The sequence below is a fragment of the Danio rerio genome, chromosome 13 (assembly GCF_052040795.2).
Source record: "Danio rerio strain M-AB ecotype USA chromosome 13, GRCz13ab, whole genome shotgun sequence".
NCBI classification, from domain to species: Eukaryota; Metazoa; Chordata; class Actinopteri; order Cypriniformes; family Danionidae; genus Danio; species Danio rerio.
In genome coordinates this window covers 28,267,180-28,294,734 of record NC_141033.1, presented here as the reverse complement: position 1 = coordinate 28,294,734, position 27,555 = coordinate 28,267,180, and the positions used below count along the sequence as shown (strand labels likewise).

The following is a 27,555-nucleotide window of genomic DNA, read 5'->3' as shown; positions in this document are numbered from 1 at the left end:
TATTTGGAAATGTATGCTTTTACTTTTTGTTTCTCTTTTTGTCATCTGTAGCAGTACAAAACAATTATATTTTTAGATTTAGGCAGGGGCGTCGCTAGACCCCATTTACTGGGACACGTCCCCCAGTAAAAATCACCAGTGCACCAATAAATGCTTTGAGACACGATTTACTTTATATGCAAGTGTATTCAGCTGCTCTGCTCCCGGTCCGGTTGTGAACATGCACGCCGAAAAAATAGCCGCGCCACTCTTGCGTTGTGAAACCAGCATAACAGTCTTATTTGGAGGTGTCGCACGCAGTGAGTTTTGCAAGTCGACAAAACAAAGTATAAATAATACGATGGTGATGGCTTCTGATAGATTATTATTTTTATTTTTTTTGTATGAAGCGGAAAGGATGGATATTTTTTGTACTTGAATGAATGGTCTATAGAATTTCATTCTAATGAAATTAATATTCATGCGAAAGATTTCTTAAACTATCTCATAACTCCAGTTGTGTCATTAGATTGTTTTCCAGTTACATTTAGGATTAAATGTTGTTTATTTAGAATAATAATTGCATATTAACAATATTACTGTTATTTATGTATAAATATATATAATTTTTTTGTATATATAATTTTTTATATTTATAATTTATATATATATATATATATATATTTTTTTTTTTTTTTTTTTTTTGGAGGGGGTGCTGTGCCCCAGTAGAGCTTTATGTCTAGCAACGCCAGGAGTCAGGAGATATTGCTGTCTCTACCGGGTAAAGAGCTTGGTAAAATAAGCGTAATGAATTATGATTTTCCCCACAGGGTAAAATAAGGATGTTTTATTCTTCTTATACTTCAAAGTATGGGTTCAGAAGATTTCTCAGAAAAAAAGGACTTTTCTTGAGCTCATCAAGGATGCATTCATTTTATATGATAACATATACACTACCTGACAAACGTCTTGTTGTCTATCCAAGTTTTAGGAACAACAAAAAATAACTTGACTTCTAGTTGATCATTTGGTATCAGAAATGGCTTATAAGAAAGGCAAAGGTCTCTAGATTACGCTTGTTACCAAAATAAAATATGATCATGCCTTGATTTTTAATCATTTAATTAGGCCAGTAACGTCTTCTGACTTTACTCTGACTGGCTTAGAGATGAACTTGGACGACTGCATCCATGCATCTCTGCAATGACTCAAATAACTCAATAAATTTATCTGGAATGGCAAAGAAAGCGTTCTTGCAGGAGTTCATCAAGATTTTTTTGATTCATCATCAATGCCTCCTCCTTCAACTTACCCCAGACATGCTTAATAATGTTCATTTCTGGTGACTGGGCTGGCCAATCATGGAGCCTCTTGACCTTCTTTGCTTTCAGGAACTTTGATGCGGAGACTGAAGTATGAGATGGAGCGCTATCCTGCTGAAGAATTTGCCCTCTCCTGTGGTTTGTAATATAATGATGTAATGGGCAGCGCAAATGTCTTGATACCTAAAGCAGGTCGCACACCAGAAGCGCCGCTCGGCGTCGCCGCGCAGCACCATGCATTTTAGAATTCTAAACATAGGTTTCTATCACGATACACACACCGGCGCCGCAAGTCAGCGGCTGTCGGCGGCGCCCGGCCACGGCTCAGGACGCAGTTAATTTTTCAGCTGCGCCACAAAGCGCCATCTGATTAGTTTCATGGTAAATATCATTCGAATTTGCGCGTCTGGTGTGTGATACTTTGAACTGTCATGTGCGAGTGGCGCTTCTGGTGTGCGACCTGCTTCAGGCTGTTGATGTTGCCATCCACTTTGGCAACCCCAAACCATGATTTTTTCTTCACTAAACTTGACTGATTTCTATTAGAATCTTGGTTCCATGTGGGTTCCAGTATAGGTCTTCTGTAGTATTTGTGATGTAGTTCAATCTGCCTTCTGCAACTTTTCTAAATTATCAACTTGAAGTCAGGTTACTATCTGTTGCTCTTACAACTGGGATAGACGACAAGACTTTAGTCCGGTAGTGTACAAGTTAAATCATAAGATATTATTATAATTGAAAATAACGGTTTATGTTTTAACATATCAGGAAATGTAATTTATTCCTGTGATAGTTTACAGCATCATTATTTTAGTCAGTGTCATGTGATCCTTCATTAATCCTTCATTCAGCATTTTAAAAAAGGAATCCTGAAAATGATGCTCAATAGATTTTGGGGGAAATTACTTTCACTATTAGAAATTAGTTTTGATCTAAACTGTTTTTGACATTTCAGTACTTTCCAAATTTAGACCATCTCTGGGAAAATGACCTAAAATTAAACAGGCAACCAAGAATTTAGGTTTAAAAAAAACAACCTAGTGAGTTTCTAGTGAGTGGTTTCTGGTAAATAATGCTTTCAAATCACTTTTTAAGAGCTCCATCTCTGCTCTGAAAACTGATAAATTCTAACAATAAATACAAACAATAAATTCTAAAAATAAAATATAAACAAATCCTTAACATAACAGAAAATGCAATACCTTCATACATGTTTTTGTACCATAGTATCCAAGACTATAAAAGTCACAAACTTATCTATCAAAGGTTCTTAAAGCAGAGATGGTTTCCATAATGCAATTCAAAAGCAAAAATAAACAAAAAATCGGCCCTAAATAACCAAATTCCACATGGTAATTGATGCATTCTGTACGTTGTAGAAGACACACTTTCTAAATAACCCTAAATCAGTGTTTCTCAACCACATTCCTGGAGGACCACTGCATGTTTTAGATGTCTCCTTTGTCTGTCACACCTATTACAGGTCTTTCGGTCTTTGTTGAAAAAGGAAAATGTGCGGAGCTGGTGGTCCTCCAGCAACGTGGTTGAGAAACACAGCTCTAAATGAACAAGCATAAGATTTTTTTTAAGCATGATGGTATCAACAGCATTTATGCTAACACAGACTGTTTTGTACAGTCTAGTTATAGTGAGTCAGCAGTGGGATTAATACATTAATTAGCACCAGAGTAAATCTGTATCCTTGAATCTTACACACACACAAACACAAAACTGCAGCAATCCTCAAGCCAAATATGAGTCATTACCTTTTAGCTACACATTTATATTTGCGTCAACAAATGGAGTTTAGAATAATCGCATTATTTATTCCTATAACACCAACATGATTTCTTGAAATTGTGTGGTTTATAGCCTGTATGAACCAGAAGCAACAAGGGCTTTTTTCCCTATAAAGACGTCAATACCTGTGAATACAGGACATGCTCAAAGACAAGACTCTTCTTAAGCTCTTATCTGGAAGAAATGCCGTAGAAAAGTGTGGCTTCCTGTCTGTTTGAAGAAACCGACAATACAGCTCCTAAACAGAAACCACAATCCAGTCATACTCATTAGTTTGTAATAAGTCGTTGCTTGTTATTTTTGAAATATATTAATAATATATATATTATTGTGGGCAAAGGTGACAGTTTAATGACTCAGTTAAGTTACTTTCATCTAAGACATGATGATGTCTGCAGCTACCAAAACGAGATAATAATCATGGATCTGAGGGGAAACACTTGAAATGAAATAAGTGACGTTTGTTTGATTTACCTTCCTAAAACTAATAAAGAAAATAATGAAGAAAATGCTAGTCATTAGCAACTAATATTTGCAATTCATATATATATATATATATATATATATATATATATATATATATATATATATATATATATATATATATATATATATAATTTACATATATATATATATATTTTTTTTTTTTTTTTTATCTGACATTCTTGTAAACATTATGTAAAAAAATCACTTAATTTTTAGGATTTTAGACATGTAACTACTTTGTACATTTTGACATATTTATAGAGAGAATGAAAATGAGCACAGATGTAAAAGGATTGGATCAATTCGTTCATTCATTCATTTATTTCAGTGTTGGCTTACGTAATAATATTATTTTAATGATATTACTAAAATTATGAGTAAAGTAACTCATTACTTTAACAAAAATAAGTAATAATATTTAAGTTACTTTTTTAAATGTAACTCGAGTAACTTTTTAGATGAATTATTTAGCTTTGAAAAGTAGTTTACTAAATTAAAATTAGTGTATTCACGTTGAATCACACTCAATAAGGACATGAGCTTCCACCAGGAACAGATGGCAGAGCCTTAAATTTCTGTGAAGGAATTATTCTCATTATTTTGAACACATGCAAAAAAAGGGGATAGTCTCAATGGACTGATTTCACTGAACTAATTAGACAAAAATACAAAAAATAGCTTCACATGGCTTTAAACTTTCATTATTCTGCATATACGGCATGTGTTTCACCATCAAGTTCTGAGATGGCAACATTATTCTAACTATTTTATTTATTTATTTTTTAAAGGTAAATGAAGTTCTAGGTAATTCATTGTGTCATTAAATGCAGAGCTCCTCTGTTTAAATAAAGAAAATACCCTGCAAGTCCAAGAGATCAAGCCTCAGGCAGGTATGAAAAAAATAATGCATTACTTTCCATAAAAAGTAACGCAACTAGTTCCTTTTTTTAGGGAAACTCAATATTGTAATGCATTACTTTCAAAAGTAACTTTCCCCAACACTGATTCATTTTCCTTCAGCTTAGTCCCTTATTTATCAGGGATCGCCACAGCGAAATGAACCACCAACTATTCCGGTATATGTTTTACGTAGCCTATGCCCTTCTACTGGGGATTGGAATGATTATTGTCGATCAATCAATCAATAAATGCCAGACTTGTGTCAATTGTAAAAAAAAAAACCTGAAAGTATGATTTCATGAGCCATCACACAGTAGTTATTATGTTCATTTAAAAGTAAGTTAACCATTATTCAACCTCATTTTAAGGTCTTATGAGCTATTTTAAGTTGTTTCCTTCGATAATGCAAGTTATTAACTTAACTTACAAATTGAAGACTACCACCAAATTTGTGCAGTGCACTTATTTTGCAGTATATGTTGTGTTAGTTAGTTAGTTAGTTAGTTGTTTAGTTAGTTAGTTAGTTAGTTAGTTAGTTAGTTAGTTAGTTAGTTAGTTAGTTAGTTAGTTAGTTAGTTAGTTAGTTAGTTTTAATTAGCAAGTTAGTTAACTTTATTGTTCCCTAAGGGAAAGTTCATTTGCCGCACAGAGACGTCTGACATTTCACATTTGGCAAGTTTACCTTTTGCCATATTCTTTAGATTTCTGACTAACAGCCAAAGCAGATACACTTTAAACTCAATATCATCATCTCATTACTTCTCAGTAAAAAAGCGATTTCTAAGTGTGTTGTGCATCCATGTTAAAATAATGCGTGTTCGGTCAAAGCATTTTTTGCCCTGGAACAAAGCCAGAGCTACACAACAGAGCCAAACTTCTCAGTTCCAGTCAAGCTCCTCCCCCATGTTCTCTGTCTCACACACACACTGAAACGAAGGCACGTTTGGTTGCGTGATGGTAAATCGATGACACACCTCATAGAACTGCCTTTTTACCAGAAGAATGAGGAAGTTCTGAAGGAAAGATCACATTACTGGTTAATAATGTGCCGGTTGTTTGTAATTGGTGATTGAAGGAAAGCTTCAGTATCAAAGGTTGCATTCTGGCAAAAAATATTTTTTTTTTTAATTAAGTGAACCCATTGCTTTTGAAGCGATTAGCTGGCTTTACTTAAAAAAGTGAGCAAACCCATTGCTTTTGAAGAGATTAGCTGATTTTACTTTAAAAATGTGAGCTAACCATTGTTTTTTAATTAATTAGCTTACCTTATTTAAAGGATACCTTTTTTACGCCTTTTACAAGATGTAAGATAAGCCTTTGGTGTCTCCAGAATGTCTATAGTTTAAGCTAAAAATACCCATCAGATAATTTAGATTAGCCTCCAGAATCTGCCTGTTTTTGTGTCCAAGGACAGTGTTTTTGTAGCCTGTGGCTTTAAAGAGCCCATATTATGGGTTTTTGAAAATGCCCTTCCATGCCGATCGATTAAAGTCACACTGCAGATGGATTTTTTTGAGTCTCTACCCAAAGATGAAACCTCAGCATTAGCCCAGCCTTGAGCAGTTTGAGTGCTTCCGGAAACTACATGCTACAAAATATACTTTATCGGCCATTTGTTAAAGGAAGGATCAGTGAAGACTACTGATGGACTATGTCAGGACATGGATCGGCTTCTTCCTCCATTTTTCAAGTGTAAGTACGTGCGAATAAAGTTGTTGCCTCGTTTACTCTAGCTTGCAAATGTATTTAGTTGTGATTTGTTACTTGTAACCGCGTGTACTGTATCAGGTTAACTGGCTATATTCTCATATCGCATACAAAGCCACGTTAAAAATGTGACGCGTGCCGCTTTGTTTACGGACCTCCGTGGAGGAGGGTAATGTGTGTGTGTGTGTGTGTGTGTGTGCGTACATTGTCGTCTAGAGGAAGGTTATGTGTGTGTGTGTGTGTGTGCATGTGTGTGAAAAGAGCAGAGTGTGACAAGTTAGGAGATCTCCTTGCTAGTTCTTGGAGTTTTTGCTCAATAAAATAGTTAGTCGTCTGTATTTTCAAATCCATCGTCTGTATTTACATTCACCCACTGGCAGCTAAAATCCACGCCTTACACTATCAAGCGTGTATGCACTGTGACTACTTTTATAATGTTGATTAGCTGCTGGGCATTTCACTCTTTCTCGCGCTGAAGGCAGTCAGTATCGGTCCAATCAGCGCAGATTAGCTTCGCGCTAAGGAGGGGTTTGGGAACAAATGAATCACTGAACGATTCATATGGGAGTCGCTGGGATAATTAGGTAAAAACAAATGCAGATTATAAGACCATGAAAGTGTTTTTGGACCTTGCATGCATATTAGACTGTTGTTGGAGACCCTTACAACCAAAATATGACACTATTTCATGTATAATATGGGCTTTTTAAATGCAAATGAGCTGCTTCTCCCTGCTCACCGCTCCCATGGACAAGTCTGCTTCTCATTTTGGGTTAGGTCAGATAAACAGCACAGTGACAGAGACAGACTCGGATAAAGCTGAAATACAGCTCATTAAAAAAAAAAAAAAACAAGTAAGTTTATATGATGTATTTGTGGTTGAGTTTATTCAAGCCTTTCTGAAATGATGAGTCCCACACAAATTCCATTTGCAGTACACAGACACACACACACACGCAGACACACACACACACACACACATATATATATATCAGCATTTACTGACACTATTGGCTGTGGTGATTATAGTGGTTACGAATTACATAGTGATTTATTACAAACATGCTCTGTTTTAAAAATGTTTACTTATAAAAACTTATAAAACTTATAAAAATCACAGACAGTTGTAATAGATATTTTAATCCCAGTTTATAAAAAAAAATATATTTTATATATTTTAAAAATGTATTTTATTTATTTTAGTAATAAATGTTCTGTGGACGTGTATACAAGTTATCATAGAAATATGGCGTCTGTCAATCAATACGGTGGGTGGGAAAAAACAACCCTTCTACTTCCCATTGCAGTGGGCCTCAAAATAACTGGGATTTGGATCCTATTTTAACGTCAGGAAATTTTAAAAAGAGACTTGTTGGGTTTATATCCCTCTAATATGACTGTGGACACACTATACATACACAAAGTTCTGTCCGAACAGCTTACAAAAGTTGTTTTTCATAATAGATTCCCTTTAAAAAGACGAGTAAAGCCAATTAGCTGACTTTACTTAAAAAAGTGAGTACACCCTTTAATTTTTAAGCAATTAGGTGACTTTATTAAAAAAATTAGTAAACCCATTGCTTTTGAAGCAAGAAGTAACCCTGTTGCCTTAAAATTATTAAGTAAACTGAATGTACATAATTATAAAAATGAAGTCAACATAACAGTTATTATATAACTTATCAGTTACTACAGGCTTACTCACTTTTTTAAAATAGTCACATTTTGCATTGTTGAAGGTTTGATATTAATAAAAACAAAAACAATGAAAAGTTATGAGAAACTATTAAATTAAAATATTTTTTTTTAGAATTTACATTTTGCACCCTAAAAAATTAAAAGTGGACTCATCAAACTTCTTGTCTGCATCAAGCTTAATTTGCAAATACATGTCATTTAACCCCTAATTGAGTATACTCAGAACAGAAGAAAAATGTGCATGCCTAGTTACTTTTAATCAGCAGAATGTCTTGGTTACCATCAAAACAAAGTGCTATATTACAGGAAAAGGAAGATATCTTAAAGAAAGATGAAAACCACTGACATCCATAATGGAACAAAAATACAAGTCAATGGTTACCGGTTTTCAGCATTCTTCACTCCAAAAAATGGCATTTGCTCTTTGTTCAGAATACTTATTTGAAATTAGCTGAAAAAAAATAAAACTCACTAGTGTTTTGGGGGACAACTTAGCTTATGTTAAATCCACTTTAATTTGTAAAAACTAACAAGTTAACTCAATTTCTTTAAGTTGTCCAAACACAAACTTAAGCTGTACCTTAAGCTGACAGTATTACTCTAGTCTGCCAGATGACATAGATGCTACTTATAAATCACATCAAAATTACGAATAACTAAATAATTTGAGTTAACAAAACACACCTCTTTAAAAGCATTCATCTAAAAGTCTACTACAACTCCAAGCAAATGGTCAGAATTCACTTTCACTCAAGCAAATCTGCAAACTCAAGGGTACTCATTAAGCAATTTTGCTTGGAGAAAAAGAGGCATAACTGTCCTGAAGGCCTGCCTAATTACATATTGCCTGTGTGTTTGCTTACCTCATGCACAATGAATCTCAGATTTCAGCACAGGGAAAATCCCTATAACTCTACAGAGAAACACTGTATGCTTGCAAATGATCTGCCTCAGATTAATACAAACTGAGCCATTATCAGTGTCAGTATTTCCTTTTCATTAAGCAGCACACCTCAAACACTCTGAATGGATAACACAGCAAAACACATCGCAGACTGCTTGTTTACATACCACAAGGTATTGTCATTGTATTCTTGACATAATTAGGATACATGATTAGGCCATTTTGTGCTTCTGTAAGTGATTGACAGTGAGAGTTTTGCCAAAGGCAAAGTTAAAAGGTTTCAAGATATTTTTTTTCTTTTAACATGTAACAGCTTTAAACCATTTTATTTAGATACAATATTTAAATCATATAATAAGATAAATAACTTGAGGATAATTTATTAAAAATGTTGTGCAGAAAAAAAGAAATGTTCAAATACAAATCATGAATTAATTTTAAATTAATTTATTTAATTTATTTTATTTTCAGCTTAGTCCCTTTATTATTCTGGGGTAACCCCAGCAGAATGAACCATCAACTTATCCAGCAAATGTTTTATGTAGTGGATGCCCTTCCAGCTGCAACCAATCACGGGGAAACACCCATACACTCCCATACACACTCATACAATGCGGACAATTTAGATAACCCAATTGACCTATATCACATGTCTTTGGACTGTGGGGAAAATCTGAGCACCTGGAGAAAACCCAAGCCAACAAGGGGAGAACATGCAAACTCCAAGCTCAAACCAATGACCTTTTTGCTGTGAGGCGATTGTGCTACTCACTGTGACACCTTGACGCCTAATATAATTTATATAATTTTTGTATGAACAAAATCAATATATTTATTAGCATGTTTAATGCTGCATTTGAAGCTCATTATGCTTTTTAACAAAAGCTCATTAAACTCTTAAACAATTATAATACAAATACATTTTAATTATAATTTGGATTTCAATTTAATTACAATTCTAAATTTAATGAAGTTAAAATGAAATTTGTTATAAATATATGCTTTTTCATCTGTTTTACTTAACATTTTAAAATAAAATAGTCTTAAAATTGCATGTTAATCTTAACAGAAGTAATAAGATAAAATACTAATTAATAAGTGATATTAATACAATCTGTAAAGAATTAATTATTTTAATGTTTAATAATGATGATAATGATGATGATGATGATGATGATGATTACTATTATTATTATCATCATCATTATTCTCATTATAAACAATTATTAAATTAATATTACTGTGCCATACATAGTGCCGTAATTTATTGTAATGATACTGACAATTTAAGGAACTATTGTGAAATATATCTATTAAGCAAAATAATAATATTCCATATTTGTAAATAGATTTTAATCTAAGCCAAACCATGTTCTAATACATCAATTATTCTCTTCTCTCTTTTTTTTTTTTTTTTTTTTGTGGTTTGATAATACCTCCGCCCACATCACCAAGTGTTAGCCCTCAGAACAGCACCTGGGGCCTGTTTCAGTAAGGAGGTTTAAACAACTCGGAGTTTAAACTTGAACTCTGAGTTGATTTACCGAGAGATTAAAAACTCAGAGTTTTCGGTTTCAGAACAGCTAATCTGAGTTGGGTCAATCAACTTTGAGTAGACCAACTCAGAGTTAAGCGCGCACACTGTGACTATAAAAAGGCATTATCTATGGAGCGCAGATATTACGAGTCACCATGGAAAGATCTGAAAAAAAGAGATCAGCATTTTTTTCTCCAGTGGAACTTGATGTGCTCATGCAAGCCTATGGCAAATATGAGCATATATTTAAAAAAAAAAGCAACACCACTGCATCGGCGAAACAGAGACAGTTAGCGTGGGAAAACATAGCTGCTCAAGTTAATGCGTAAGTTTACATTTAAAATATTTAAAGTATTTGATTATTTTAGCATTTTAAGTACATTGAAGTTTTATTTGAAAACGAAGGTAATTTTGCAGCTATTTATTTGAAGCAGGTGTTATTGCATTACATTACATTAAATAGGCTACTGCATAGTTTCTACAACAATTTTTTACAAAACAAAAATGCATAAGCCTATAACTTTAACTCACTGTTCAAGTACAATTTTTTTATTTAATGTTCCGACTTTTACATGCGTTGACCAGTTTAAGATAAACTTTTTAAAATTGACATTTAAAAGTGTGTGTCTGTCTTTTTTTATGAATCGAGAGATAAAGGTTGATATGACATTTAGAATGTAAGCAGTATTAAAAAATAGTTTTTAGAACAAGTAATAATCTCATTAATGTAGTTACAGCACATGTCCCTGTCAAAGGTCAGTTTAAGCTAATTATATATTATCATTTTTGTATTTTTATTTTTGCTATAATATGAAAGGTAAAAATTAAAACTATGGTATTAAATCTAATTGTAATTTTCATGTAGGTGCAATCCTGCAGGCATTAAAAGAACATGGCAGCAGCTGAAAATGAAATATAAAAACATAATTCAATCAGGTAAGGTTTGATAATGTCATAATTTTTTTAAAAAAAATGAAATTTATCATGTAAATGCCAATAAATATGTAATGGTATTTATGCAGTGCTTTTTTTTTATTTTTATTTTTTATTGGACGTCTCTTCAGCCAACAGAAAGAAGGCAGAGGCTCGCAAGACAGGAGGAGGCCCTGCACCACAACCCCTTACTAATGCTGAGGAGATGGCCCTGAGTCAGAACACTGGAAGGCCAGTGGCTGAGGGAATACCTACAGGGTGTTCTTCAGAGCCTGTTACTCCCCAGGACACAAGTGCCTACATACAATGTAAGAGGGCTACACACACACACACACACAGATATAAATATATATATATATATATATATATATATATATATATATATATATATATATATATATATATATATATATATATATAAATTAATTTACTTTCATTTTTGCATTGGTCTCAATAGATTGTGATGGCAATATCTGCCTTTTGGAGCCTACTTTCTTAACAAATCCCCAGGCAGTTGTAAGTATCCTAATTTCTTGTGTATTGAGTAGGCTAAGTAATAGTATAAAGTGTGCTCAACCAAATGCTCATTTGCTCAGGATGAAGTGGATGATGACACCATTTCTGCTCATACAGAGAGGCCTATAGAGGTAATTTTATGTCTGTAGGCATCAAACAATCTGTACAATCAACTCCTTACATTTTTGTGTTCAGTAAGCTATGTAAGTATCTCTAAGTATAAACATATTCTTGTCTTCCCCATCACCACCTTCCAGAGTGAGGAACAACAGGAAGAGGAGGTGGAGGAGGAGGGTCCATCTACTTCTTCTGCGCACATGAACACAGTTCAGTGATGTACAGTAAATGCCTGAGTTTAATTCAATGGAAGTCATGTACAACATAACGTAACCCTAAACTACTGTGTTTTCAGTTACCAGTAAAGCAGTTATATAGGCTGCATCTGCTAAAACAAATTGAAAAAACTAATAAAGAAATTATATACTTGGATCGGCAGATCCTAAAGAGCGATTTGGAAATCGAGATCCTGAAACACAAGCTACAGGTAAGGTGTATATTGTTTTTTAGTGGATTATGAAAAAGTTTGAAAAGAATACAGAAATTTAACAGTTGCTTTTTAATTTGTAGGAAATAAAGAAGACTAAATAAATTGTTGTGACTTGTTGATTTATTTCTTTATTTTTTATTTTTGTGGTGGCTGATTTAATCAGAGAATGAATTGTGACATATAAGGTCTCGGACCACCCTTCCATCCTGGAAATCTGCAGGGTGGATGGGGTCTTCCTCTGGAGCTTGTATGTGTAGGGCAGGATGTGGTTCCCCTCTAAAAATGGCAATATTATGGAGAACTACACATGCCACAATAATGTCGCAGGCCCTCTCAGGGGTGACCCTGAGGTGACGTAGGCACTGGAAACGTGCTTTCAACAGGCCTATAGTCATTTCCACCCTGCCTCTAGTTTTGCAGTGTGCCACATTGAAGCGCTGCTGTGGCCCTTGCTCAGGTTCTGGGTAAGGGGTTAGCAGTGTAGGCTGGCATGGGTAACCCCTATCCCCCAGCAGAAAGCCATCAATCTCCCCTGTAAAAAAAAAAAAAAAAGACACATTGGTTTAGTGCTGCATTAAAATGCCCAAGTGTGTAGTTCATACATTAACTTACCACTTTGCAGTCTGTTGCTTAGGGTACACTCACGATATATCCGTGAGTCATGAACAGAGCCAGGCCACTTGGCTTCAACATTAGTGATAATATGTGCAGCATCACATATAATCTTCACAGTGGAAAGAATAAGATATGAGATATAGTATTGCTATGTGTTGTTTAAACAATTTAAACTGCATAACTCAACGTACCTGCACATTAATACTGTGGATTGACTTCCTGTTAACATAGTCTGACTCATTTTCAGTTGGTGCAATGATAGGTATATGTGAGCCGTCAATGCATCCAACCACATTGGGGAATCCTAAAGGTAATTTTAAATATTACAATACTTTCAGAGGTCACAGCAAAATGTTATTAACTAATTCTAATAAATAAATATATATATATATATATATATATATATATATATATATATATATATATATATATATATATATATATATATATATAAATATATATATATATATATATATTTCATATTAAATACATTTCAACCAGCTTGAATGCTACAAACCAGCAATTCTGTAAAATTCCTCCTTGATGACTCCCAGGGGTTTGTGGCCAGGAAACACTACAAAAATGTGCAGAAAGCGTTTCAGAGCAAGGCACACTTTCCGTACAGCTCTGCATACAGTAGCCTTACTAATATGCTCCGCATCCCCGATATTGTACAGAAAGCTTCCATTAGCAAAGAAACGTAAAGCTGCACATAGTATCTGCTCGGATGTAAGAGCACGGCCACGATGGGTGACGTTACTGATGTAAGGACGGATTAGATTATGGATATATGTAATTGATTGCAACGAAAAACGGTACCGCTCAAACAAAAATGTATGTGGAAAAGACAAAAAATCCACTCTGGGTCTCAAAACCCTTGCTCGACGTAAATGTAATTCTCTTCGAATTAATACAGCCTCCTCATCTACGGGATCTTCCAAAAAAGGACAGGCCATTGTTCTTTGTGTGACTGAAATGAAGGTAATGAACGACTAAAGCTAAGGCAAAAAATACCGCTTCGTCTTTAAAAAAGGGGAGGAGACCGACAGAAACTCAGAGTTTAGAGAATAAAACCTGCTCCGGACCAGGTTAGATTCACAGAGTAAGTTACCACAGTAACTGACTCTGAGTTAAAGTTACCTTTCTTTCAGAAACAGGCTTGACTTACCCTGATTTCTCGAGTTTAACAAACCTGCCATTTTGAAACGGAAAACCCAGAGTTTCTCTCATTTCAGGGTTAAAATACTCTGAGTTTTCAGTTAACCTCCTTTCTGAAACAGGCCCAAGCTCTCACTACTGGTCAAGACCTACTGCGTCAACCGAACTATGTGGGTGGTGTGGGGGTGGGACAGAAGCTGATCGATCGAGGTGTTAAACTAGCTCTAAATGTCAATCTGGCCCATATTCAACTCAGTCGCAGCCCCCAAGTCGCACACACGTAGACAGTGACGTCTTCCAACAACAGCTTCTCCTGTCATTCTTTAACCCTTACATCCCACACATTGACATCAAAAGACATCTCCCGAACTACGCTTATGACACATTTGAGGGGACCCTCTCGAGGCAGAGGGCGCCCCAGGTTTAACCACAACATTGAAAACGACAGAGTGTATACTTTGACCGAGCTGAACTAATTTCAGGTCACATGCTGAACTTCTGCTTTTCAAAAGTCAAAGAGGAACAACATTAAAACGCGACTTTAAAAAGGGCAGCTTATATAGGGAACTCGGAGACTCTCTGTATTAGTTACCCTCATGTAAACAGTTTGTTTATACGACATCGTGAAATAGGAAAGTCAAATAAACAGACTCTCGTGTTTTGATATCGCGTGCATTCGTGAACGCGTATGAGTGTTTGCGTTCCGGTCTGTCATCACGGAATAAGTAAGTGGAAAGGAAAACAACACTTACATTTCAAAGCCGAGCGTTTTTGTTTGTGTGTAAATGGTGTGGATGACCTCTGTTGGCCGTTTGTTTACATCACATCTGTAGGTTTCATCTCTGTGTATGGCTCCACGGACACGGTGGCGCCGCCTACAGGTTGAGTGAAATACAGGCTTTAGCCAGTCTGATGTAAGGTTTGGTTCTTTATTCTCAAAATGTTGACCTTTTTGCAGTTATTCGGCTCATTTTCTATTTGGTTATGAGATTTAAATACTCCATTGTGACATTTGAAGTACTATTTTAGCTGGATTAGCTTGTCAGACTTGTCAGTCACACTTTTTAATATACCAAATGTTTCCTAAAGATTTAGAATAAAGACAAATGAATAAATACTTATTTTTAAAATACAAATTTATTACATCATATATCATTTCAAAAAAATTAATCTGTTAAATCTTTCAATTAAAAACTGTAGCCTATTGTCATTCATTATCTTTTCGGCTTAGTCCCTTTATTAATCTTTGGTCGCCACAACAGAATGAACCGCCAACTTATTCAGCAAATGTTTTACGTAGTGGATGCCCTTCCAGTTGCAACCCATCACTGGGAAACACCCACACACTCCCATTCACACACATACACTACTACAAACAATTTAGCTTAGCCTACCCAATTCACCTCAGGTTGGGACTTATGGGGGAAACCGGAGCACCCAGAGGAAACCCACGCAAACACAGGGAGAACATGTAAACCCCTTACAGAAATGCCAACTGACCCAGTCGAGGCTCAAACCAGCAACCTTTTTTTGCTATGAGGCGACAGCGAAAAACCCACTGTGCCACCGCGTCACCCCCTATTGTCAGTTGTCAGGCAAATAACTATATGGCCAGCACATTTAACTTTCCTCTGTCATAATTTAAGCTTCATGAATTGTCTAGCCTCTTTTAAACTTTTAAAATTCATTTATGATGGATAACAACAATTTATTTATTTTATTTATTTGTTTATTTGGCAGGGATAGTGTACATTAATTAGCATTTCTGCCAATGCACCAGAATTAGCCCGAAGGTTATTTTTCATCTGTTGTCCCTGAACAACCTAGAAAAAACAATACAAAAATTATACAATCAATCAAACATAGTTAAAAAGTACTAAAATAGACATGGTCATATAGATGTTAAAAGAGAATATATACAAATTATTCATAAATTCAACAGCCAAATTACTTTCCAAATTTATTTGGGCCAATTTTGATGCTTCACAGCTTTTTATCTGTCATTTTTTGTTTCAAGAATAAGGTCCAAGATTTAGAATAAAAGTTTCTTGTTAAATGTTTTCTCTTTTTAAAAACAGTACAGTAGCGAAAGATGACTTCACTTACATCCGATTGTGTTTTCTTACACAACTGTGAGTTGGACACATGAAAAATAATAGTTTGCATTGGCCAAAACTGATAAAGTGAAGTTAGGCTGATGTGGCTGTCACTGATGTGTGCTCAACAGATGATGAAGCCTTTTTAATGGGTTGTTTTCACAATTTCTGATGGTGTAGCAGTCAAAATAGGACAAATGAGCATATATTTGGGACAAATTATGGACCTTTGTCATCAAGGGGTGGGTCTTTCGAACCACCCGAACCCCTCCTGGCTACGGGCCAGGGCTTGGGATAGTTCACCCAAAGAGGACATTTATTGAGTTTCTTTCTTCTGTTGAACACAAAAGAAGATATTTTGAAGAAAACTGAAAACCGGTAACTACTGACTTCTATAGTAGGAAAAATAAATAGGTCTACTATGGAAGTCAATGGTTTCCAACTTTCATCAAAATATCGTCTTTTGTGTGGAACAGAAGAAAGAAATGCATGAAGGATTGAAACATGTCAAAGGTGTGTAAAGGATGACAGAATGTTTGCTTTTGGGTGAACAACCATTATAAACTCTGTGTTATTGTGTTATAATGTGAATGGTAGCATTGTGGCAATGAGTTTCCCTTCACTGGAATTAATTATTTACGAATAAACTGAAAAGAAAAATTTATTCATTTAATCAGTTTGTTTTCTGTTAGATACAAGGCCACATTTTTATATAAAGTTCCAACAGTATAACTGGTGTATTAAATATAACGATATGCTGTAATAAAAATATATAAAAGAAAAAAGAAATCAGTCTAATATGAAATAAAGACAGTATCATGGATGGTTAAGGGAGGAGACTTTCTTTTTAATTAGATGTACTTTTGTACATGTATTTCAAAAGCCTTTGATATTAACACATTTGAACGCCAGTTACTTCATAGGGAGAGATTTATTGAGTCGATACTGACTCACAGTAAAGCTATTTTTTTCTTTTCCATTCTTTTAATTTGTCAGAATCAAAGTGTGGTGTATTTAAATCTTTTAATTTGATTAAATGTCTTTACATATGTGCTTAATTCTTAAAATGGTGAGTTTAAATCTTCAAGCTTTCTTAAACAACCAAAGAAAAGTGTGCAAATAACTTTTTCTGTTTGTGTGTTTTGGTCCAAGCTGTGAGATTGCGATGAAATTATTTACATACAAAAATGTGTATCCTCTTGTTTCTTTATTGCTGTTTTGCATCAATATTTTGCACTTCTGACATTCATTGTATTTGTACAAATTACTTGTTTCGTCCTGGTGTTTTAGGCCTGCTTTATTTTATATTGCACAACTTCTAATTGCAGAAGGGCATCGGACAGGGTGGATTAGTGGAACTGAGTAACATGGGCCCTTGGCAATGGGGCCCAAATATGTTAATGCTATTATATTTACAAATTGCTATGTTAATAGATTCTTTTTAACCCTCTGAAAATAGACTGTGAAAGTAAATCTTGGGTGTTCTGTTGGCGAGAGCACACCTCATTGGTTGTGTGACCAGGGCCTAGCATTTAGTGCTTCTTTCTCGATTGCAGAAAAACACAAATATGTGTCTTTTTGTGCATTGACTTGCTGTGATAATGGATTTTAATGGAAAAAATGTAACCTCACAAATATAAAAAAAAAAATATTTTTTATAAACAAAATTAATGCATTTATAGCACCATTATCTTATTGTTAAAAGTTTAAATGTTTAAAAAACTAGTCAATACTGGTGTGACTGAACTTCTATTACTAATGAATTTGATTGTTGGTGTACATTAGGTATAGATGTGTGGGTGTTATCACAGACTTTGCTAGTGTGTTTCCTCAAAAACAAATTCAGTAAAATTACCGTTTTTTGTGTGTTCATTAAACTGATACAGTAGAGACTACTGCTGAGTTACAGATATGTTTATTTAATTTCTGCGAGTAACTGATAGTTTGAAATCTGTGACTTTTATAAATGCCACTTAAAGGGGACATATGCAATAAAAAATGATAAGGGGTTTAAACACAGTTGTGTGATAACTGAGTAAGAATATATCCTCTCCCTTTCTCATTAGCCTAAACAGCCCCGAGTAGCAGCTGTCCACCATTAGGGTTTGAAGACAATGTTGAGAGATTAAGAGGAATAAAGATACAAAAGTTGTCACTTCGACAGTACCTTTTCAAAGGTACATTTATTTTACCTCACAGGTAAAATTTGTGTACTATATTTTGCACATTTGTACTTTTTAGGTATGAATATATAAGGTACAAATGTGGACCTGACAGGTATAAAAGTGTACCTTTTAAAAAGATACTGCCACAGTAACAGCTTTTGTACCTTTAATTCTGAAATTCTGAGAGTGTAAATGTGGAGTTTTAGGATGCACACATGAACAATGTAGTCTAGACTACCTTCTTAAGCCAACTTCAGTTTCAGTTCACATTTTCAGTTTTTCACAGAGTTCGCCTTGCTTTGAATCTGCTGCTCTGTTGAGCACAATCTTTTTTTAATTTAAAGTCTTTGGATCAAAGCCTAAATGGAAAAGTTTCAATAAGTTACGAATTATGTTTGTGATATTTTGAGCTGATACTCCACATACCCACTCTTGGGACTTCAGAAATGTATTTTATACACTCAAAATATTAATTATGGCTTTAGTTGGACCAAAGAATGTAACTATGTTTAATTAAACAATTCGCTTATGTGTTGTGTTGGAAAAAAATAGAAAAAGTAAGTTTTCACATTTAAACAGCTTATGTAACATGAATGAAAGGGAGTTGTGTTGCTTCTGCAGTACTGCATTTTGGTCAATAGGTGGAGTAATATCTGCACATGCGCAGTTTCAAAACAACACAGGAAGTAAGAAGATTCAAACCACAACGATCACTCTCAGCTCGGCGCCATATTATGGGAATCAAAAGATGAAGATTACAGTACAAATTGCGAACGTGCACAAAGCTTTCCCCAATGTGGACACACAGGTGAGATTTTTTTTTTACTTTTTATGTATTTATACTGAGGCTGTGACAACATTTGAATCATAAATGTACTCTCTTGTAATACTATGTTGTGTTTGTGTGTAGTATTGCTATGAAATTGCCATGTTCCCTGTGTCTTTTCCACATTATAGACAGATAAATGTATAGTTTGTTTTTCATTCCTGTGAAATTTTATACTTGGTATATATTTACTCCCCCAAAATAAAGTTGCTAACGTTGGTAGTAATGAATAGTCATGTTAGAATAGTCTAACGTTAAGCTTTTTACTCATCATAGCACACGTGCTGCTGATAACGTGACAATAAAAGTGATTAGATTTTTTATTTGATTTGATAGTCTTTATTTTAAATGAGTGTCAAGCGGTTTGTCGAGTTTGAATGCCAGTTTTGATAACTTACATAATATTAATTAAAATGTGGTGTTGGCACATTGTTATTTATTATTTAATTGTATTCAAGCCTGTTAACTTAAAAAAAAAAATCTTGACAAGCATATGTGACACTTAAATAGGATGACATCTAGCATGATGACATATTTAATGTAAGCTTATTTGTTTGGTCATCTAACACGTTTAAATTTTTAAGTTTAGTAGTTTGCTATGTATATTATTATATTTTATTATTTTAAATCTTTGCTCACTCACATCTATTTTCTCCCACACAGGTTTACAGCTCAACCTCTAAAATCCCATATCTGGCTGAGGAGACTGTGGATCATCCAGGTACTATGCCTTTAGATGCCTATACACACATTAAAATGATGTACAGTAAAAATTACTAGTAATTTTAACTACTAATTATTTAGTAAATTACTAATTGTCATTTCATGTTATTTAGAACATCACCAGTGGAAAAAAGGTGTGAATGCATCCTCAAAGCCCCTAAGTGAGGGAGTACATGGTAAGCTATTTTATTTTTTTTAAACATTTTGTATTTTCCTCTTAAATCAATTCCTCCTTTCACCTTTGATCTGTTGGTAAATTTAAATTTTTTACCTGACTTTTTTAGGATGCTGGGCATGATGAAGCGCAAACCATGATGTGCAACACCACCTTATGAATCTACACTAGTTACATTAACATTTAGCAGACTCTTTTGTCTTAAGTGACTTACAATTGAGGACACATTCAGCAAATCAACAAGAAAAGGCGATACACCCAATATGTGCTAATTATACAAAAAAAAAAAAAAAAGGTGGCTGGCGACTTGAAAAAAAGGTGGCAGCGTTAGAAGCTTCACAAAGGGCCGCACGTTGTTGCGGTGCCGGGAGTGGTTCATAAGCCTTCCGAAGGTTTCCATGCCCGGGTGACAGGGGCAGGGCCAGGACTGGGCATCCAGGCAAAGGGTCCCTCCACCAAGCCCTTTAAAGAAATACATGTAGGAGGAGGAGACACGGGGGAGGGCCTCCCGTCTCCTTAAGCCCTCCTCGTGGGACAACTCCTCCCCATGGTAATCACAAATAATTTCTCCTTTTTTAAAGGGCATGGTGGTGACGACTCCTCCGCCTTTGTCCCCAACGGTCTGGATCTCCAGTCCTTTCCAAGACTGCTGGACCACCGACATGACCAGCTGCTGGTCACTGGTGACGGCGGACAGCGCCCTCGAGAGCTCCCACTCTGCCAGGACGCCGTCCACCGTCGGCACGCCGGTGGTCCATGCAGTCTCGGCCCTAATGGCACTCTGCACCCGGGCCAGGGAAGGCTTCCGGCCCTTTCGGTCATTGCACCGCTCAAGGAGATGGCGCGTCTGGATTCCGAGCTGCTCCCCCCTCCAGTGATGGTAGTAGCCATGGTCGGTGAACCCGATCGCGGCTGCCTCCGCCCTACTAGGGGGCTTCCCACCCAAGCCTACCGGAAACTTGTCCTGAAAAGCCCCCCAATAACGAGCCGGAGGCAATGGAGGGGGCTGCAGGCCAGAGGTGGACGGCCTCTCCTCGCCAGGTGGAGCAGGCGGCTGAGACAGTGCAGCTGGAGGAGAAGCCGAAGCTGGAGCCAGAGGAGAAGACATAGCAGCGGTGGTAGCGGGCGGCGCAGGGTGCCTCTTGACGTACTTTGCTTTCAGGCGCAGGACGTCCTGGCTGGGGTTAGTGAGGGGGAGTCCTGACGCTCCCAGGAAGAAGCATCCCTTGTCCTCTGCCCCCGGAGCCCGAGCCCTAAGGCAGAGCGGCCGGATGTGCCTGTAATAGCATTCCAGCCACTCCTCTTTCCGGCACAGGCTCACGGTTTTCCCGGGAAGCGTCAGGATTACAGCCTCTCCCTCTGGCCGCCTGCCCAGCCACTCCCGCACCCTAAGCTCCCTGACGCTTCCAGGACCCAGACGGTGTAGCCACATTAGAGTGGCAACGCAGAAGCTGCGAAAATCCATCTGGGTCCTGGGAGGCAGCTCGCACCGCTGGCCGAGGCAACGGGACACCTCAGCCATATCCGCCTCCATAGTGGACGGACATGGACTTTTGCTGCCGCTGCTGAGTGTAATGGGCTGCCCCGCAACGAGGAAGCCCTTGGCCCCGAAGTACTCGGCCAAGGAGCCGCAGGTGGGGTCCTCCTGCACAAGGCCCCGCACCTCCGCCAGGCCTACCACCCTCCCCTCTGACTCCAAGGCACGAGCCACCTCCTCCAGGACCAGGGCCTCCTCAGCGCCGCTCATGCAGACCTGCCTCAAGTGCCCTGAGAGGTCCTCCTGAACCGTCAGGCACCCGAGGCAGTGTACAGCAACGCTATGGTCAGTGTTGTCCATCGTCGTTTCGAAATAGTTACCTCAGGTCGACACGGTGGGCGGAGTCGTAAGCATATTTTTAAAATCATTTATTGTTTTCAATTTTTTTCATACTTGTATTACTATTATTTTATTAGTATTAATGTTTTAACTTATTGTAATAAGTGAAGATACAGATAAAGACAGTATTTGGATTTTGACAATCATTTTATTGCTGGAAAATGTGTAAATCTGTAAAAATGCTATTGAATAAACTCAATGAAACGGAAAATGTTTTTTTTATTTGGTTAAACATAACAATATCAATTTTAGAATAATTGAACCTAAATAACTACATTGATTAAAGCTAAATTATAAATGTTACGTTGATTGAACTAAACAACATTACATTACCTTTATGTAACTAACTTAAGTTCACTAAAATTAATATTCTTTCTTAAAGGTAACTTAACTCGGTTACGTGGAACCAGTGGACAAAAAAAAAGTTAATTAACGCCAACATATCAGTTTTTGGAGTGTATATTGTAAAAAAGGGGCATAATAGGTCCACTTTAATGCATCTTTCTGAATTATTTCCATAGGACTGCAGCACTGGCCCTTTTCTTTCATTGCAAATTCAATAATTATAGATATTTTTTGTACATGTTGCAAAAAGATCCAATCAAATTGAAATGAAGAAACATATTGTCATAAATTAGACCATGTCTCACTTTTGGAGAGCTTCTATCCTGTATAGTTTAGTTATAATCTTATGAAACTGTAAAAGATAGATGCATTACAAGTAGGTGTGCTGAAGCAGAATTAACCTCCACAGGAAGGGTGTTACCCCGACAGAAATATACGGTCTTACAGTAGGTCTTACGTTCAGAGTTCAGTGATCTGAATGAGAACTTGCCTGAAATCACCTTAGATACTAGAGAGATAAGATACCCCTGGGTCTACATTAGTCACACACCCATCCTAAAGCAGAATCTTATCTGTTCTATTAAAATTTTACTTTTGAAAAAGTAACTAATCAAGCATAATAAAGATTTTCCGTAAGAATGAATGAAAACAGTTTGTGCATAAATCAAGTGCAATTTGCAATTTCCATTAATATTTTAAGAAAACAACACTACTCCTTAAAATATAGTTTAAACTTTATGGGATAGTTCACTCAAAAATGAAAATTACCTCAGGATTTACTCTCCCTTCTGTGGTTTTAAACCTTTATAAGATACTTTTTTTCTGCTAAACATAGAAGATATTTTGAAATAAAAAAGTTGGTTATTGTTATCACTGACTTTCATATTCAACAAATTAAACAAATTCAAATAGGTTATGAACAAGTGAAAGGTGAGTAGATGATGACAGATTTCATTATTGGAGTGATTATCCTTTTTAAAGTACATATAAGAACGTTTAAAATATTACTGTTTTCTGACACTTTGCTTTTTGATTAAAAAGGCATTCATCAAATATGTCAAGGTTAATTATTTTTAATTTGTGCAGGGGTTTTTAAGTGTCATATATTTAAACATCTGGTATAATTACTTTTGATGCAGAGAGGTCATTTATTTAAAAAAGAATTTAATAAACAAATCTTGTTTTGCATTCATCCAAAGTAAAAAGAAGTCATGTCACAGGGGTGCAAAAATGAGGCATACTTTTACTGTATTATCCATGGATTTCACCATTAAATTTACTATTAGTCATTTTGCAGATGTTTGCAATCCAAAACACATTTTTGAAGAAGCAATACTCAAAACAATTTAACGCTGTAGCCTACCTGTTTACATTCCCTCAAGTGTATTTTGTTTAAACTTTGACTTTAGATTTTTTAATCAGTATATGCGTTTTTTTTTTTATAAATATATATTTTAAGTTTTGTTTTAAGTTCTATTTGAAAGGTATTAGGGCCGCACAGTGGCTCAGTGGTTAGCACTGTCACATCACTGCAAGGTCACTGGTTCAAGACCTGGCTGAGCCAGTTGACATTTCTGTGTGTAGTTTGCATGTTCTCCCCATGTTTGCGCCGCTTTCCCCCACAACCCGAAGACATGCGATAATTGATGTATTGAGTGTAAAGAGAAACCAAATCTTTGAAAATGTCCTTAAAGCATAGTTACACAAGGTAATTGCTGACTTGAGGCTTATAAACCTTGAGCATGTCTTCACTTGTAAATGTGGTCCATTCCTAATCCTCTAGCCTTACATGTGAAAAACAAAGTTAAAGATGGTAAAAGTTGACTTTGGAAGGCTTAAATCTTAAGTATGCCTTCACTTGAGAATGTGATCTATCCATTTTTACCGTCCTAGCCTTTCACGTTGATCAGACATGGAGCTTTTGTGTTGCCTGTTTTGTCTGCACTTGTTCCAGTTTTTAGGAATGCTGAGAATGTGACCCATAGCCCCGAAAAGCATATGTAATGAGCTCAGCAAAAGCCCCCCTTACCAGGAATTCGACTGGATTTGGGAGTGGCACATACCAAATCCTAGGATTTGGCTCTTCCATACATGGTAAACTTCAATATGAGATGACGTAACGGTCCACCCCTAAACAAACATAGGAAATAAACTCTTATCAGCACAGAGACCTGACATTATTCGCTCCCTTTAGAGGAAGCTCCGCCCAGGTATCATTTCTTCAAAGTGAACGCCCCTGTCCTGCGACAGAAACTGCCCAGTTCTACAGTTTACAGTGCACTGCTCCAGGATTAAGTTTGCCTGTTGGAACTATAATGCCTCAGCGGGTTGTTTTACAAGGTCCCGGGCCATGGGGATTCCGTCTGGTCGGGGGAAAAGATTTCGAGCAGCCTCTGACTATCTCGAGGGTAAGAAGTTCACTATTTGTTAATCATTTAGCACAAAGAGAAAGAGACTTTCATAAACTTTACTGCTAGGCCAGCGTATTATGCTACATGGACTGGATACATTTTATCCACAACGTGTCACTCCTGCGTGCATCAGCATCCAACCGAAACGCACGTGAACGCGAGCATATTGAAGTGAAACATCAGTCAACTGTCGCTGTGTCTCAAGCTCGTAGGGTAAATCTTGAGCATTGAAACAAATGGAGGCTAAAACTGTTACCGACAAACAAGCTTCTCTTGATACATCAGATGTTTTTCTCAAAAAAAGTAGGCCTGCCCCTGTTTCGCAATTCCATATAGTCGATATAGTGGCAGATAGCGTTCGTCCCCGAGTGTGGATGTGGATACGTTTCAAAACATTGCAAGTATTGATGGCATGACTGTGTTAATAGTATATGACACTAATGCGACTTTTCTGGCACATTCTCTCTACCACAAGCTGTCAGTTTTTTTGCTATTTAGCATACAAAGAAATATTAAAACTGTTCATTTACATAACACAGCTCAAGATATCTAGAACGAGGTAAGGTATGTATTGATGCTGTTCTCTTGCTGGGTCTTTGTATTTAGATCCAGCATAAACTAGTAAACTGTCAAAACATACCTTACCAGCATATGCTGTTTTTGTTAGCAGAGTGGTCTTTCATATAGTGAGCTTCCTGTCAATGTCTAAAGTAAAAATAAGCCCATTTGTCTAAATTTGTGTACATCATACTTCTATTCTGTATTGTGGATGAAAACAGTTTTTGAACTGATATTTCTAAATGGAGTGATCAGTTTTCAAATCAATTGTATTTTCTGCTATAGACCATTTTGAGTGATGTAAACAAAAAAAAAAAGTCCCAATGAATTTCCTGTTTTCCATTTTTAATTTCTATAGCTTTAGAGAATCCCAAAAGAGCCACATTAATTCATTTTCTTTTCGGCTTAGTACCTTTATTAATCTGGGCTTGCCACAGCGGAATGAACCAACAACTTATCCAGCATGTTTTACGCAGCGTATGCCCTTCCAGCTGCAACCCATTACTAGGAAACACCCATACACTTCCATTCACACACATACACTACGGCTAATTTAGCCTACCCAATTCACCTGTACCGCATGTTTTTGGACTTGTGGGGGAAACCGGAACACCCCGCAGGAAACCCACGTGAAAACATGCAAACTCCACACAGAAATACCAACTGAACCAGCCGAGGCTCAAACCAGCGACCTTCTTGCTGGGAGGTGAGAGCATTACCCACTGTGCCACTGGGATGCCAAATGAGCCACCTATTGATAAATAATGTTATTATAGCTTTTAACATTAACTATGGTTGAATTTCCTCTTGTTACAGTTATGAAATAGTTTTATCCCAAGCAGGAAATGTTCATGGGCCAATGACATCACCACATTCAAATGGTCTATAAAGTATGATATTTTATATTATACTATAGTATAAAATATTTATTTATTTTTATTTTTTGTGATATTCAGCTAGTAAATTTTTTTTTGTGATTGTGGCATTAAGATGAATGTTTAAAGTTAGTTACCATCCATGGAATCAACAGGCCTTGGGCTGGGACTAAATCAATAAGGGTGAGCAAGCAAATAAACAGTCTAGTGTGAAGTGGAGGCACTTTTCAAACCAAAAGCTGCTTACTGTGCCTTCAACCACAGAAAAAAAACGTTTTTTTTATACACAAAGGGCACACCCCGACCATTTAATGAGGGAAACCATCATGTCACAAGGGAGACCTGATGCAGAGAAAAATAATGTAAAAAAATTTATATTTTAAGTTTCTATTTAATTCTAAGTATCCATTTCATTCTAAATCTGCAGGAATTTGCTTGTGTTTTTTTATCTGCTTAAAAGTCTCACCCAACCTTATTTTTCCAACTTGGATAGCGAAAGTAATGATATTGACGACCATATTTGACTTTTCCAGGTAACCCCAGGAAGTAAAGCAGCTCAGGCTGACCTCTGCATGGGGGACATGATCCTGGCCATAGATGGAGAGTCCACTGATGGCATGACCCATCTGGAGGCACAGAATAAAATCAAAGCCTGCGGGGATGAAATGGCACTTTCCATTGACAGGTGGGGCATTCGCCGTCAACATGGAAACATGTAGTATTACTGTCAAAATTTTCAAATATGTATTGTTATCCCTGAGCAAAATAAGTATATCATTACTGAAATGACCCCTGTGTTGAAGACCTCTTACATTTTGATATTTTGTCAAAGCATTTCAATGAAACTAAAAGAGGATATTTTAGAATATTGACTTTCAGATGACTTATCAGTAGTAATTAATTATATCCCATTGCTTTGTGCCAGAATAAATATTTAATCTCTTTGTTTATTTAGTCTGGGCCAAAAAAGAAACAGACTGACAGAAATTTGGTCCTCAAGTCAGAATGACTGTTTGCCTTTACACCATCTAGGGATGAGCGGTACCACACTTTTTGAATCCGATACGATACCGATACTTTTAGTTATTTTTTACGAGACCGATACCACTTATTATTTGAAATGTTATTGTCATTTTCAAAATAATATTCATTAAAAAAAGATCATTACATGTAAAAAAAAAAAAAAATATATATATATATATATATATATATATATATATATATATATATATATATATATATATATATATATATATATACACACACACACATATTGCACTGCATACAGACTTTTATATGTTTATATTTATTCTTATTCACTTAATGGTAAAGAGAGAGAGATATATAATGCAGTTAATAGGTTAAAGGTAACTAAGGGTTTGCCTTCTTTAATATTCTCCAAC

The 27,555-nt window shown here is 36.1% G+C and overlaps 3 protein-coding genes across 5 annotated transcripts in view; 2 read left to right on the top strand and 1 right to left on the bottom strand.

Moving 5' to 3' along the window:
* The window catches only part of pdlim1 (PDZ and LIM domain 1 (elfin)), a 579,513-nt gene that overhangs the window by 543,547 nt on the left and 8,411 nt on the right, over positions 1–27,555 (top strand). Inside the window, 2 exon segments of one of the 3 annotated variants that reach the window (NM_001017870.1) lie at positions 24,561–24,716; positions 26,686–26,837. The exons of 1 other annotated variant lie outside the window; for it this stretch is intronic. In NM_001017870.1, the coding sequence (NP_001017870.1) occupies positions 24,624–24,716; positions 26,686–26,837 (245 nt within the window). In that variant the 5' untranslated portion in view covers positions 24,561–24,623. 3 annotated transcript variants of the gene reach the window in all.
* Positions 11,144–12,424, top strand: LOC147841079 (uncharacterized). The gene is made up of 5 exons (XM_087279496.1): positions 11,144–11,269; positions 11,398–11,574; positions 11,724–11,782; positions 11,863–11,913; positions 12,040–12,424. The coding sequence occupies exons 1-5, from the start codon at positions 11,242–11,244 to the stop codon at positions 12,115–12,117; spliced, it is 393 nt and encodes a 130-aa protein (XP_087135622.1). The 5' UTR covers positions 11,144–11,241; the 3' UTR covers positions 12,118–12,424.
* Positions 20,209–24,095, bottom strand: LOC147841078 (uncharacterized). The gene has a single exon (XM_087279483.1). It carries the CDS (start codon positions 21,922–21,924, stop codon positions 20,356–20,358), a length of 1,569 nt encoding a protein of 522 aa, XP_087135609.1. The 5' UTR covers positions 21,925–24,095; the 3' UTR covers positions 20,209–20,355.

What these genes read in the sequence shown, in the direction of transcription:
- LOC147841079 (XM_087279496.1), top strand. Translation starts at nt 11,242, where the DNA reads ATGAAATATAAAAACATAATTCAATCAG. An exon ending in CACAAGTGCCTACATACAAT is followed by an intron (nt 11,575 to 11,723) that starts GTAAGAGGGCTA and finishes TGGTCTCAATAG; the next exon opens with ATTGTGATGGCAATATCTGC. An exon ending in TAACAAATCCCCAGGCAGTT is followed by an intron (nt 11,783 to 11,862) that starts GTAAGTATCCTA and finishes TCATTTGCTCAG; the next exon opens with GATGAAGTGGATGATGACAC.
- LOC147841078 (XM_087279483.1), bottom strand. Translation starts at nt 21,924, where the DNA reads ATGGACAACACTGACCATAGCGTTGCTGTACACTGCCTCGGGTGCCTG.